We start from the raw sequence: 16,188 nt of genomic DNA, 5'->3' as shown, positions 1-16,188 counted from the left end.
ATTTTACAGGGAGACTGAACTTCACAAAGCTGCAGGTACTTATCCACCTGGGTGGGTAGACAGACTGAGACAAGATGTGAATTTTGGTGGTCTCATAGGAAACACACCCTTAATCTCTGCCCTATAGCTAAACACATACACACACACACACACACACACACACACACACACATGATTGTACTTTCAAAAGTTTGTGGAAAATGGAATTAAAGTATGAGATTATTTTAGTGCAAAAATTTGAAATTCATTCAATGTTTTTTCATAATATGCATTTTTCAAGAACTTTTTGAAGACCTCACGTATAAAGTGTGTGTGCTTTACATATAAATATATGCATTAAGGCTGAAAGCTAAATAGTGTTTAGCGAGATCTGTAAATCCTATCAGTTCTCTGAGGAAGCACTTTCAGATAATGGGTTTAGGCAGACAGCATGGGAGACACTATGTAGTCTGGCCTGGTGGAGTACAAATATGATCCAGCAATCTCTGCAAACAATGCTCGGGTTAGTGAGTCAGGGTGTGAGTAGGCAGTCTGATCTGAAGACCCTGTGTCTCTTTTGGGGTACCCTCTTTGTGCATGGTTACAGGAAACTACTGAAAACAAGGAGTCAGAACTGAGATGTCATCACAACAAAACTTTTTGTTCCTCAAAAGACTCTTTAATTAAATTTGCATCATGAAAATAATCCAGCAAGTTTTGTTGTAGCTAACCAGTGAATAATTCAGGGACAGGATCTCACTAAGAGCTTTTGCTTTCCTGAAACTATTGTTTTGAGGATTCAGAGCTGGTGACTGTGTGCTCTGGGGATTAATTTCTGATCCATATATCCCTTGAAATTTTTAATTTTTTCCAAATTTAAAACAACATTTTAAATGATCAGAAGTAGGAGACTGATGGTTTCAACTGCTGTTCATATTCACAAAGGTGTTCTGAGAGTTGAGCTGTGCTTTCTGTCATGATTCTTTGCGTTCTATCTTCAATTATGTTCACGGTGTGGACAAAGCAACAGATGCGACTCAGATGCAGGTATTGCCTCCATGATGAGTCTCAGTTCCAGTTGCTGTGGGTGGCTTATCCCTCAGCCAGCAGAAAGCTGTCCCCTACTGACTTTAGCAGGTAGAACTCCTGAGAAATTGGGTTCATTTTCCCCAACAAAAGTATTGAGGCATACAATGGATTTCTTCCCCTTTTGCTTCTTCCCTTTCTCTTCTCTATTTTCTTTATTTATCTCCATCTTCTCCTTCATAAAGGAATTATTGATTTCCTAGAATGTGCTAATAATTGCAAGGATGTAATGAAGAACAAAATAGAAACAACCACTTAGAAATCATTTGGCGTTATCTACCATAGTTAAAACTATGCATATCGTAGATCCCAGGTATTTGACTGCTAGATACTCTAGAAAAACCTCACACATACATAAACCTGGATGCATTATAAGTACTTGTATAACAGCCTAAACCAGATGCATTTCTAAATGTCATCTTAGGTAGAGTGGCTACATAATTGGAAGTGTTTTTAACCAGTTGAATACTATGCAGTACTCAAAATGAACCAACAGCAGCTATGTGCTGAATGAGTTGCATAAGCATAAGGTGGTGTACATGGGCATTATTCTCCATGCCGTACTTTACAGGCAGTGACATGATCAGTGTCTGTTTAGGAGACTGGTGGTGGGCAATGTGGAGTATAGAGAGTCCATGCTGAACACAAGGATCCCATTGGGGGCAGTAGCAGTGAAGAGAGAAAAAGCTATGTTGCACCCAGGTAGTAACAGTAGCAAGGGTGAGAATGACATGGATTAGAGAGGGACATTACAAGTGAAATAAACAATCTGGTGACTGATGGAATGTTTGGATTGATTATAGAGAGAGAATCACGTAACAAGTTAATGTGATTTCTAATCACTTGGACTAGGAAGGCGTTTGTTCCATTAACTGAGAGTAGAGGAAGACTAGGGTTTTAAGGTGATAGATAAAGAATCTGCCTGACATCAAGCTAGATGACATTGGGCATATTTAACTTCTCTTTACCACAGTTTATTCACGTATAGAGGAGGGAAAACAAGTTTTCAAAACCTAACAACCTCAGAAGATACTATAGTGTATGAAACATAATATATATGTTACTATGCAGTTTTTTGAGCAGTGAGTATGACCCTGTGTGTATAACATCATAAATGTGATGCATTTTGGGACCAGCAGGTGATATAGTGGTTATTGGATTCCCACATGGCCAACTGTGTGGTTTGAGTCCAAGACCTGGCAGCTTGAAAAATCATGCTGGGTGTGTGTGTATGTGTGCCCCAAATCCCAGGAGAATGGAGGAGGGATTGCAGTATGGTCATCCTTCTAGGGGGTTATTTCACACTTTCCCTCACACTGTATCTCTCTCTCTCTCTCCATGTATCTATCTATCTCTCCAGCAAGCACATGTATCCTATTGCAAATCCTTAAAAAAGAAAAAAAAAAAAAGAAAGTGATGCATTTTCTCCATAGACTTGACACAGGTGAAAGAAAGGTGTAGGAAAACGAATCATCTTTACATCACTTGAGTAAAACACCATACACTTCAAGTGTGGGTTGGGGAAGAAGTCTGAGGACAAAAGGCACAAAGAACTGAGATTATACAGGGTGGAAAAGAAAAGCTAAGGGGTGATTTAATGTGACTTTACATGACAGACAAGTCAGAAGTTCACATGTACCTCTGCTGAAATGGTTCTTGTTGGCACAGATTAAAACATAATATTTTATTTTTATAAAAATGATACTGAAGACCTTATCATTACTTTTTTTGAGTAATTGCCAATGTAGTACCTATTTCTTAAATAAAATTTATAAACCACTGAAAAGAAGAACACAGTAAATAAATAGCACTTCTAACTTTGATATTTAGAGGTTCTGTTGTTAACATTTCAGCTCCATCTAGCCATCTATCCCTCCATCCTTTCTTTCCTTTTAATTTTTTTATTTGTTTTACAGACTGGAAATTAAACCATATATTGTTGTGAAATCTGCTGTGCTTTGCACAGGGACGTAAATGACGTAAATGGAGGCTAATCTTAGTGTGAGGGATTTAGGTTAGCTATGTGTGGTAAAAGAAAACGTCTGCTGTGCTTTGTCAATGAATTATTGAGGGAGACCGTAACATTTTCTTCTCTGGCAGTCTTAAAATATAATAGGATAAACTTTCATCTTGTTCATGGCAAGGGCATGGCCCTGCTTTACTACCCTGTTATTCTCTGATATGTGGACAAACTCTTAACAGTGCTTTTCTGAGGGCTTACTTCTCCCAAAAGTGGCAGAAAGAAATAATGGTTAGACTATGATGTAAGAGAGACTTTTATTAATCCTTCACCTACACTTGCCTTGAGGACTCAAGAGGGCATGTCTTCCAAAAGTGTGAGACTGCTCAACTTTTCATTTTTAAATATTAAAATCACTGTAACATTCTACTCTGACTAATCCAGTGTAAAGACGGGAAAGATTAGTGTCACTAGGATATAGTTTTACACGAGCAAATAATTTTAAATAGGCTTATATATCAGAGGTGGAAGCTGCTTAGACTGAAGGTATTTATGTCAGATTGAATGAGATAACTGTGTGTGGGGGAGAGGGGAAAGAAAGGAGGCAGAGAAGGGAGAAAGGAGTTCTGAAGACATCCTTTATTTACTATGTGCATGATCTGTGTAGAGGGAAGATCTAATTAAGAGGCTATAATAACCAAACATAGCTTGTATTTTCTTCCTTTCCATTTTCCTTCCTTTTTTTTTTTTTTTTTAAATAGAGAAATTTTTGCTATAGGGCATGAGTGCTTGCCAGAGTGACAGAGAGACAGAAAGTGTGAAATCGCCTCCCAGGAAGACGGCCAGTCTCTTCTTCTCCATTTTCCTCTTGGGATTTTGGGCACAAACACACACATGAGTTTTAAGCCACTGAGTCTGGGACTCAAACTGCAGTTGGCCATGTGGGAGTCCAGTGATATAACCATTATGTTATCTGCTGGTCCCTCTTTCTTTCTTTCTCCTTTATTTTTTCTTTATTTTTTGAAAAGATTTTTGCTATAGGGCGCGTGCACTTGCCAGAAAGACAGAGAGAAACAGAGAGACAGAAAGCGAGAAATCACCCCCCAGGGGGCATGGCCATGCCACAATCCCTTCTCCTCCATTCTCCTCTTGGGATCTTGGACATGCACGCACACACGCCCGGCGTGAGTTTAAGCAACTGGGATTTGAACCGTGGTTGACTACATGGGAGTGCAGCGACATAGCCATTAGGCTAACTGTTGGTCCCTCTTCTTTCTTTCTTTTTTACCCCCAATTGCCAGAGGATTGTGTATGTACAAAAGAGAGAGAGAGAAAGAGAGTGCAAGCAAGATAGAGAAGAAATCACCATTCAATGGATTGTGGTCATACTGCAATTCCTTCTCCTCTATTTCTACATTCCATAAAGATTTTTGGTATGCATGTACCTAGCATATGTTCAAGCCATCGAGGCAAGGATTTGAACTGTGATCAGCCATGTGGGATCTGGCTTCCTTAACCGCTAGGCTATGGAACTGGCCTAGATACAGTATTTTTTCAGAATATCTTTTTGTGTGTGTTTGTGCACTCAGGCTATAAGGTTGTACATGCATACACAAATATACATACAGAAGATATGACTCCTATATTATTTCCATAAAGGTATGAGAAAATATGGAAAATATTTTCTTTATTGAATCTTTTTGATTGCAAGGAAATTTAATTATTTTATTGAACAACTATTCATTGAACTTCTTGAGTGTAATCACTGTACTGAAAATGGGAGATAAGATATTGTCTAAAAACATTAAGGGGTTATTCCCATAGTGCAGCAGTTAAGCACTGCAGAGAGACAACCGTATTCTACATGGCTGACTAGAATTTAAGTTCTAACCTCAGTGACTTGAAGAACATGACAATCAAGTGTCTACATGCCCAGGATCCTGATGTGATGGAGAATTGGAAGAAAAAAGATTGCAGCATGACTCGGCCCCATTGGTGTGTGTGTGTGTGTGTGTGTGTGTGTGTGTGTGTGTGTGTGTGTGTGTGTGTGTGTGTGTGTGTGTGTGTGTGTGTGTGTGTGTGTGTGTGTGTGGGTACTTTCTCTTTCTTTCTCCCTCTCACTTTCCCTCTCTCTTGCACACACATGTCCCCTCTGGCATGAAACTGCCTTCAAATGACATTAATACATGGCAACAAACTTTTTAGTCAATGATGCACATGTAATTGTTAATTTGTATCGTTACTTGATGTCCTCAGAAGAGCAGTTTCTGTCACTTCAGAATAAACTCTCGACTTCTTAGCCTGGAGAACTTTTGCAGTCTGTCCTCCACTTTTTCTTTCAGCCTTATCTCCTAGCGTCTCTCACACCTATCTTATACTGTAGTCTTTCTTGTGCTCCTTCCTATGTATAGAGGATTTTCAGATAATTTTTAGCTCCTCATATGCTCTCTGTTTCTTCATGCCTTCTTGCCTGGGTCCTTGTGATTTTCCTCTCAAATGATGCTTTTCCTCCATTGGTTGCTACTCTTCCACTTCTCTATTTGTCTTTTCCACAAGGTACTGACATCCTGGAGGACAGAGATCATGACCTTTCCTGTGAGCCTCTAGCACTTAGTGTGGTCTTTAGCATGTAGTAGCCATGCCATTGGTGTGTTGAATAAAATGAATGAAAGAAGCAAAGTTAAGTGTAATCCAAATCTCTAGTGGTGATGAACTCCCTTACCTTTGGTTTTGTAAGTCTTAATTTCTCTTTCATTTTTGAAGGATAATTTCATTGGATATAATATCCTTGGTTTGTACTTCAGCATTTTGAATGTGTTGTCTCATTCCCTTATTATCTGTAGTTTCTGCTGAAAATCTTATGGAAGCTCCTTTGTATGTGAAAAGTTGCTTTTCTCTTGCCCCTTTCAAGATTTCTTATCTGTGACTTTTGGCAGTTTGATTATAATGTGTCTTCATATGATTCTCTTTAGAAATACTCCAGTTAGAATTCATTTCAGCTTCTTGATTTTATATACTTATCTCTTTCTTCAGATTTGAGAAGTTTTCAGTCATTATTTCTTCAAATAGGCTTCCCACCCCTTTCTCATTCTCTTCTTCCTCTGAGATTCTCATAATGCATATATTGATCCACTTGGTGATGACTCAGAAGTTCCTTAGGCATTCTTCACTTTCCTTCATTATTTTTTCCTTTTGCTTTCCTGAATCAGTAGTTTTAAATAAAATACCTTTAAGTTTGCTGATTGTTTTTCTGCTTAATTAAATCTGTTGTTCAACTTCTCTAGTGAATTTTTCAATTCAGTTGTATTCTTCAAATCTTTATTCTAAAATGTAGTCACTTTTTGTTGATATTGCTCATGCATCCTTTTCCTGTTTCACTTTGTTCTCTGTCTCTGTTCTCTTTCAGCTCATGGAGAATTTTAAAGATGGGTTATCAGATTCATTGTCAGGTAGATCATAGGTCTCTGTCTCATTAGGGTCAATTTTTAGAGATTTATTATGTTTCTTTGATTGGAAACAAAATAAAACTTATGCTGTCTTGTGATCTTTTTGTTGAGACTTGGGCAGTTCTCTCAGTCTTATGAACTGAGCTTGTTCAGGGGAAAACCTTCACCAGCCAACCCACCTGGAGATTCTGAGGACCTGACAAACATCATCTTTCCTGAGTGTGTGTGTTATTTCCCAGTTAAAGAAGTCTGCTTCAGTCCCACGAGCTCTTGTTCCCCTTTGTAGTGTTGTAGACTAGTTCTGCAATAAGCTTGACATCTATGCTCTTATTTTCAGTAGTCACAAACATCCAAAGTATACACTGGCATTTTTTTTAGTGATTTGAGTCCCTTGTAAAGCTAAAATATTGGATGCACATTTAGCTCTTCTCTTTCCTTTCCGAAGGAGAAGCTGGGAGTCTCCCCCCTCCCCCCCCCCAAGTGTTGTGCTGTGGTGGGTGGGAGGGGATATTGTAGGAAAATGCAACAAGTTTTGTTATCTACCTTATAAACATAATGGCTTTGCACTCACTTTGTTGCCATCTCTTAAATCGTATCTGTAGTTCTCATAAAGGCATTTTGGTTTGGATATTAAGTTGGTGAGTGTTTGGGGCTTCCTATTCAGAAGTCTTATGTTACTCTAATGTGTAATCCAAATCTCTGTTTTATAAAATAGGTAATACTGGTAAAATTTTGATAATTAAAATTGGTAGAGATGGTGGCACATGCATTTTCTCTCACTCCTCTCTCCAGTTATGGATTAAAGAAGTCAAAGTTGTTCCAGAATTCTAACTTTTCAATTTATGTCTCTGGCTATTTGTTTTCCTTTGCTAATAGTGGGTAATATTTAATAAGTGCTTACTGAACTGGCTCTATTGCCTAGTGGTTAAGGGGGCTGGAGACCACATGGCCAACCATGTAGCTTGAAAAACACATCAGGCATGTGTGTATGCATGGTCTAAATCCTGAAAGGATGGCAAAATGGAAGAGAAAGGAGTAAGTGTGACCATGCCCCATTGGGAGGTACTCTACTTCTCTCTCTGTCTCTCTCTTGCAAGTGTATGCATCCCTGGGAAAATTTTAAAAAATGCTTATTATTTGTCAGGAGTACCTCTTATTCCTGTTATATGTATGAATGTATTTATTTGTCATAATAGTTTTAAAAGGAAGTTACTATGATTATTCCTATCTAATGTGTGGGAAAACTGAGTTACACAGTTTAAATAATTTACTCAAGGTCATATAACTGATAATTGTCTCAAAGACAATTTTAAAAAGGCTGTTGTTTATATTTTATAAATTATAAATCTGTTTTTAATAAAATCATTTATTGTAACAGGCAACTTTTGAATTATTACAGATATTATTTTTTGTTGACTAAATGGACTAATTATGCTTCTGGAAATGTCTGTGGTTTACATATACAATTGTATAATGACATCAAAAATGTGTTGTTTTTTTTTTTTTTTGCAGGACAGAGTTTATTCAAAGAGGCAGGATTTCAATCACGGGGGCTGGATTTTTAAACTGTATTTTGGAAACTTTTGCCAGCACTTTCTTAAGACAGGGAGCCCAGAAGGTAAGCTTGTTTCTGTTTGAACCAACATTAATTTTAAGAAATCATGGGGATTCCAATAGGGTTATTGAATAAAGCTCAGGAATAGACTTAATGAGAAAAATTACAGTTAATAAACAAATATATGCAACAATAATTATCCTCAATAAGTATTACATAAATCCAAATCAGTAAAACTAGAGGTCCATTTTTGGCTCATTAAATTAAAAATGTGTGAATGAAGGACCAACAGATGGCATAAGGGTTATATCACTGGACTCCCACGTAGTTGACCACAGTTCAAGTCCTGGACCCGATGGCTTAAAACTCATGCTGGGCACGTGTATGTGCATGCCAAAGATCCCTAGAGGAGAATGGAGGAGAAAGGATTGTGGTGTGGCTATCTCTGCTGAGGAGTGATTTCTCACTTTCTGTATCTCTGTCTCTTTCTGGCAACTGTATGTGCCCTATAGCAAAACATCTCTCTCTTAAAAAAAAAAGTGTGAATGAAAAGTATGTGATAATATAGAAAATACTTATAGTCCAATTAAGAGAAATAATCCTAACAAATAACTGTATTTAAATACATACAATATCACAATTACTATTCAGTAAAAAAGGTAATAATAGCTAATGTTTTTTGAGTGCTTACTATGTCCTCCTTACTGATAAGAGAATTTTATCTCATATGATCCTCACAAACCTTTGAAGTAGCTTTTATTCATGTCCTGGTATTGTAGAAGAAAATACAGAGAACTTTTTATTGTCCAATTTTGTAGTTTCAAAGTCTATACTTGAGGGAGCTTGGGCTTCCATGAAGGTGATTCAGAGGCCACATGGAGTTATAAGGTCTTGTGCATACTACTTTAAGTGGAGCTCTTTTGTTTTTAATCTGTCTTACATTATATTACACATGGTATTTATGTATCCTATTTTCTGGCCTTAATAGCATTATTTAGAAAACTTGTTTGAGGCATGACCAGCCCTGTAGTGGGGTGGTTAAGAGCTCTGCAGAAAAGGCCAGATCCTACATGGTTGACCTCAGTTTAAATCATGGCTTCAGTGGCAACATGCCATGCAGACACGTGTGTGTGCCCAGGTTCCTGATGGGATGGAGGATAGGGGATTTTTACAGGCCACATTGTAAGCGTGTTTTCTTTCTCTCTCTTTGTCCCTTTCTTTCTTGTGTGTGTACGTGCCCTCTGACTTTAAAAAAGCAATAATAAAATAAATTCCAAACTTCTTTTCTGGAAGCTCCATTCTTTTATGTACCTATTATAGTACTGTGTATAGAGCTGCCAGGAAGCAAGGTAAAATTCCTTTGTCAGCTCTTGCTGTAAAACTATGTCTCTGTTTTATTCTCTTTTTCTGCTCCCAGGTTGTGTAGTAGAATGTGAACCTCCACTGTCCAACTGTATCTGTTATGTAGGATTCTGGCCAACAGAAGATTCTGATTATTATTTTTTTCTTTCTAAATGCTCTGTGAGGAAGCTTTGTTGACTTTCCATAGGTCAAGCATGACCAGGAGAGTGGAAGTCAGGTTGCACAAATATAGCTCATCCTCTGCCATATGGATCATGAGCGACAGGGTTGGAGGGGTCACTTCTCAGAGAAAGGGGAGGTTGGAGGGATGAATACTTCAAGGATTCTGAAAGGGTCTCACAGTAGATTCTGTGTTCTTTGAATATAGAGAGGATTTTATTATTAATCGTCATCTGGATTTTCCCCAACCTGTAATATCTGGGACAGTGCTCAGCACATTTATGTGGCAATAAGTCGAGAGTAAATAGAATGCCCAGTGAGGTCTACATTTGGTTTCTGATGAATGTTACCTAGAAATAATCAACCACTAACTCTTGACAGTGATGAACTCAAGTGGTTCCTTTTTCTCACTTACATACTACACTCAGAAGTAAGGATATATTTTTCCTGCTAAAAGCAAAAGCTTTTTGCCTTTTCTGACTTTACTTTTTCTTTTTGAAGAGGCTAAGTTTAATTAGCTTTTCAATTTTAGGAACCACTCATGCTTAAGTGTCTTTTATCTAAGTGGTGATGTTCTTTGGTTTCAGACTGACATCCTGATAAACCTTCATAACTGAGCCTGCATAAATGGCTTCTGTGAAAGTGACCATGAGAGTGTTTTAGGTGACTTTATTTTCACTTTAGGACTTTATCCCTGAGGCTATTTAGTAGTAGTAAAGGTGGGATCTGATATCTTGTTTTATTTTTTTTTCCCCAGAAAAAAGTAAAACTGGGCACTCACGAACTTGACTCTGTGTTTGTACATTAAAAGCTGGCTCTAGTTATGGCTTCCCAAGCTGAGGTCACTTGTTTTTCTGTGCCTCTGGGAGCTGTTCAATTGATTTTTTTCCTCCTCTCCTTACTACTCTAAGGCAACTTGTCATTTGACACAAAATCTGGCTTTCTTTTCGCCACTTAGGCACTACTTCCACACTACTTCCTCATGGAATAGAAGTAGTTGAGGCAAGAAAATGGGAATTCCTCTTTGGTAGTTAAGTCAACAAATGTCTCCTTGAGATAGAAGCAGTTCTGAACTTCCAGCATGTTTCAATGTCTCTTTGTGATCCAGCATAGACTACTTCACTCCTCTGATCCTAAATTTATTTATCCACAGAATAGGAATCTTAATGTATTCCCATAGATGTGTGTGAAAGGCATGTTTGAAAACTTTCAGTGAATTGAACACAGGTTAAATTTTACAAAGCATGTTCTCTTTGTTTTTTAAAAATTAAAGAACAATTATAATCACATGCTTCCTTATCATACTTGCTTTTTATGATTATATGTTTATTTCTTCAAACTCAAGTGAACATATATAGTCCACACAACTAGATTTTCAAGTAAAATAAACTCAGAAGTTCAACTCCACAAGTGGTTATGTGCTAGGCATTGGGTAGGAAGCTCGAGACACAGTGGAAATGAAACATAATTCACGAGATTAGACTGTGCTTTGTGCGACTTTACTTCTGGGACTTCTAGCTCAAGAAGGAAAACATGACAGACAATGAATAAACAAATGCTAATGCTAAAAATATATAGAGTCCATCTTGGTGTTCAGTGTTCAGTGCTATGCCCAATGCTGAGAAAGATGTTATTTTAATAAAAACTAGTACTTATAAGAACATAATACACACCCAACATTGTGTTGTGTTACAACTGCACCAATGGCTGGCCTCAGATTTTTATGTCACCTTTGTATATTTCAATGTTATTGAATTAATTTATTAATTTTAACAGTTTTTTGTTCTTGTAGTCCTTAGGGTTTTCTTTTTCTTTTCTTTATTAAGCGTGGCAACTTGGCAGCTTTTATTTCCCTGGTTCAGCTGATCTTGTTATTTAGATTGCCTTTTATTGTCATATGAAATTACTAAATAATAATTGTACATATGTATGGGATACAATATGATATTTTGGCACATACATACAATGTGTAAATGATAAAATTAGGATAGCTATACCAATCATCTCAAACATTTATCATTGCTTTGTGTTGGAACATTCAAAATCTCTTCTACTTTTGTTGAAACATGCAGTAAATTGTTGCATATAGTCGTACTACATACAGTATTATTGAATTATAAATCCTACTGCTATTTGGCTGTAATTTTATGTCCATTAATCAAACTGTCCCAATCTTCCCCTCCCCACCTACCCTCTTCACCTTCTAGTAACTACTAGTCTACTTTTTATTTCCACAAAATAAATTTTTTAGCTTCCACATGTGAGAGAGAACATGTAGTATTTGTCTTTCTGTACCTGGTTTATTTTACTTGTCCTCCAGACTCATTCATACTGCTGTGAATGACATGATTTCATTCTCAAAAGCACAGACAGCAAAAATGAAAAAAAAAAGGGATTATATCAAACTAAAAAGCTTCTGCTCACTAAACAAAACAATACAGTGATGATACAACCAACAGAATGAGAGAAAATATTTGCATCTGACAAGGGATTAATATCTAGAATATACAAGAAATCCAAATAACTCACCAGCAAAAAACCCAAATAATCCAATTTAAAGAACTGGCAAATAATCTGAATAGACATTTCTTTAAAGAGGGCATACCAGTGGCCAAAAAGTATATGAAAAAATGTTCATCATCACTAATCAACACCACAATGAGATACTCTCTTAACCCCAGTTAGAATTATAAGAAAGACCAAAAATAACATATGCTGGTGAGGATGAGGTGAAAGGAGAACTCTTATACACTGTTGGCAGGATTGTAAATTAGTATAACCACTATGGAAAACAGTAGGAAGACTCCGTAAAAAACAAACAAACAAAAAAAAACAGAACTACTGGGGCAAGCAGATGGTGTAGTGGTTACATTACTGGAATCTAGAATTATAAGAAAGACCAAAAATAACATATGCTGGTGAGGATGAGGTGAAAGGAGAACTCTTATACACTGTTGGCAGGATTGTAAATTAGTATAACCACTATGGAAAACAGTAGGAAGACTCCGTAAAAAACAAACAAACAAAAAAAAACAGAACTACTGGGGCAAGCAGATGGTGTAGTGATTACATTACTGGAATCTCACATAGGTAGCCGTGGTTTGAGTCCTGGACCTGGTAGCTTGAAAATCATGCTGGGAATGTGCATGCACTGCTCAAGATCTCAGAAGAGACAGAAGAGAAGGGATTGCGTGACCATCTCCCCTGGGGAGGCTTATTTCTCACTTTCCTTCTCACTGTCTCTGTCTTTCTCTTTCCTGTGAGTGCATGCCTTGTGGCAAGCACCTCTTAAAAAAAAAAAAAAAGAAAGCTACCACATGATTGGCAATCTCATTATTGGGTATGTAGCCAAAGGAAAGGAAGTTGATATGTGGAAGGGATATCTACATTCCCATGTTTATTACAGCCCAGTTCACAGTAGTCAATATATTTAATGAGCCTAAATGTTCATCTACAGAAGAATGAAGAAAGAAAATATGGTGCTTATATACCATGGAATAATATTCAGCCAACTATATAAGAACATATCAGCAAACAGAAAATTTCACTTTCTTTCTTCTTTGGATGCCTTTTATTTATTTATTTTTCTCTTCCCTAATTGCTCTGGCCAGAACAGAACTTCTATTACTATGTTGAATAGAAGTGGCTAGAGTGGGCCATGTTTTTGAGATCGATGTCTGTCCATGTGCATGACTATTACTGTGTATTTTTTTAATCTTTACAGAAGAGCAAATGCTGTAGAGACCACACTCTCAGGTGGTGAGCATTAGTGAGTATGCCATACAATCTGAGAGGTGTTCATCTGTCTCTTGACTCTACCATAGCCTCTGCCTCTTGGCCTTGATTTCAGGTTTTGGTGGTCAGGTTGGCCCATGGTAGCCAATAGAAAATGGGGTAGAAATCCCCCAAATGTGCCAACAACAAGTATCACCTTGGATGCAAAACACACATATTTTAACATGCCTCGAAGTAAGCAAGTGTATTCAAAAAAGAGATAAAAGAAACACAGAGAATTGTTTGAAAGAAAATGGGATTTAGGGCCAGCTGGTGGAATGGTGTTCAAGGCAGTGGATCCCACACAGCTGACTGTGTGGTTTGAGTCCCAGATCAGGTGGCTTGAAAAACATGCCAGCCATGTGTGCATGCATGACCAAAATCCAAGAGGAAAATGGAGAAGGGATTAACTGTGATGTTGCCATCTCCTCTGGAGGGGGTTCGTTCTCACTTTCATTCTCTTTCTCTCTGGTGAGCACATGCTCTGTATAGAAGATTTTAGCAAATAGGATTTGGTAGAAGTCTGGACAGTGGAAAGGCTTCATATATTTCTGTAGTCTAGAAGAATGGCCAACAGTGGTTCCAATTTCAGGGCAGGAAGAAACTAGGCCAGCCTCAGCACAACCTCAGACCTCAAGGATCCAAAGAGAAGGAAATAAATTTCTGATGCTTCCGGGGCAGGCATGGTTCTGCCATGCTCTCTTGTTCTGGAAGGGCTTCCCTTTTTCTGTGTTTCTCAACCTTTTCTCCATGATCACCTCTAAAGGAGCTTTTAAAGATATTTTCCGTCTCTAAATGCTGCCCTCACTATGAAATTTTAATACCATAGAGTTACTGATTATCTGTTTATGTTATAGTGTTATGTTTTGATTTCTACATTAAAAATATTTTTTTATTCCCAAGAACAAATTCCCAACGATTTTTGATATTTCTCCCATTGAGAAAACACTCCTTATGATACAATGAATATAACTATCTTTTGGGGCTTTTCTCTCTAAAGCAAAACACTTAACAGGTCCTCTCTCTAAAAAGGAAAAACAAAAATCCAAATCAAAATGAAGAGAAGTTTTTGGTGAACCTCCACATGATTTCTTACAGATTCCACATTTTACTTTTCTGTGGCGGATCGGTAGATAATATGGGTGATAAAAAATCTTGTTATGCAAGTGTTCTTTTTTTAGCCCAGTTTGAGTGCTTAGAGACTACTACAAATGCTATGGAAATACAGGACTCTCATTATGCAGTCTCATAAAGTTTTTTATTTTTTTTTTAAGTTTGTGAAATACATTTTCAATGTGTGATAAAATAATTTGTTATTTTACCTACTCTCCTGGCAAGGCCCCCCCATTATTAGTTGTATCATTATTCTTATTGTGTTGATCGGGAGACTGAAGCAAAAAGAGATTAAATTCAACAGTGTGTGAAATATTTGTCACTGAAACAATGTGGGCAAGTCAAACAATTTGAACATAGCTCTGAAGAAGGTCAGACTTAGATACGCTCCAACCAAAGAGATTTGAACATGTTCCTTCCTTAGGGTGTGCATTTGTTATTTAGCCTTACAAAAATCTATTTGAAGAAAAAAGTATAGATACTATTTATATATGTAGTTCAAATGGACATTTGAAAAACCTACCTACTGTTTGGTTGCATCTTGTTTGCATATTAACCGTATTAGCTATTTATTGCTATGTAGCTTAAAAGAACACTTATTTATTTTATTTCTGTTTCTGTGGGTCAGGAGTCTGAGTATAGCGTAGTTAGGTCTACTCCAGGGTTTCACTGCGATGTATTCCAGCTATTGATGGGGGCTGCAAACTTACTTGAAAATTCAATTCCAAACTTACTCACATGGTTGCTGGTGGGATTCAGATGGCTTTGCCTGTCACATGGACCTCTCTAGTACATCAGACCATATGGTAGCATGTGAGCAAGGGGGCAGCAGAGTGCTAGGGGAGGTTAAAATATCACAGTTTTTGTAACCTAATCACAGACGTTACATCCCTTTATTTTTCCGTATTCCATTCATTAGAAGCAAGTTACAAATATAGTCCACACTCAAAGGCAAGATTACGCAAGGGCATAAATACCAAATGGCAGAGGTCAGTGGGAGTCATGTTAAGTGATACCTACCACAGCAACCTAAGCCATTTTGTATGCCAAATTGAATGCACAACTGTCAAGTTCTTTTTGGTACATACTGGGAATTGATGATAATTGGAGGTTGATGGGGGCCCATTCATCCCTGAAACCTTACCACCAGTTTATGAAAAATTTCTGGGACAGACATAGATGCTTATCAATCATTTATAAGTAGGCAAAAAAAACAAAAACAAAAAACAAACCTGTTCTGTAAATTTGATTAAATCTGGCCTGAGGGTGACTGTGAGATTATGAGTTGCATGAACAGTTCATTAAAGGCAGACCACATAGTATTCCAAAGATGGGATTCAGCTATTTTACAGACAATATCAGGCAGCCAGAATCTTCTGATCCAGTGGCCGGCCAGATGATCATGTAGGCATAAACTATAGGATCCATCCCAAAAGCCAGAGGGTGAAGATTTTGTTAAAGACCTATACTTTGATGGTGTAAGAATGTGTGCTTTTCTAGAATTCTGAGCTAATTCTCATTTATCTCAAGTTTCATTTATTGAACTAATGGGAGTCTATTTATAATATCCTTTATTCTATTTAAGAAGCTACTAATTTTATCAGTGAAAAGTTACCATGTTAACATTACTTGTGCTAATTATCAATCCTCTGGTGTTTTTCAAGATTAATGCTAATTGAAATTTAGAGTGAGGATGTTGATCAAAATATGCAATATCGATCAATTATTGTTTTACAAAGTTTATTTATTCATGA

At 37.3% G+C, this 16,188-nt stretch overlaps 1 protein-coding gene across 2 annotated transcripts in view; it reads left to right on the top strand.

Moving 5' to 3' along the window:
- Window positions 1-16,188, top strand: part of PRELID2 (PRELI domain containing 2) — a 70,194-nt gene that overhangs the window by 30,097 nt on the left and 23,909 nt on the right. For both annotated transcript variants that reach the window (XM_006148033.2, XM_027771663.1), the window contains exon 5: window positions 7,984-8,089. In XM_006148033.2, the coding sequence (XP_006148095.1) occupies window positions 7,984-8,089 (106 nt within the window). The remainder of the gene's footprint in view (window positions 1-7,983; window positions 8,090-16,188) is intronic.

This window comes from Tupaia chinensis, unplaced genomic scaffold (assembly GCF_000334495.1).
Source record: "Tupaia chinensis unplaced genomic scaffold, TupChi_1.0 Scaffold000228_1, whole genome shotgun sequence".
Lineage (NCBI taxonomy): Eukaryota > Metazoa > Chordata > Mammalia > Scandentia > Tupaiidae > Tupaia > Tupaia belangeri.
The sequence above is the reverse complement of the archived record's forward strand: the minus strand, read 5'-3'. Positions and strand labels throughout refer to the sequence as shown.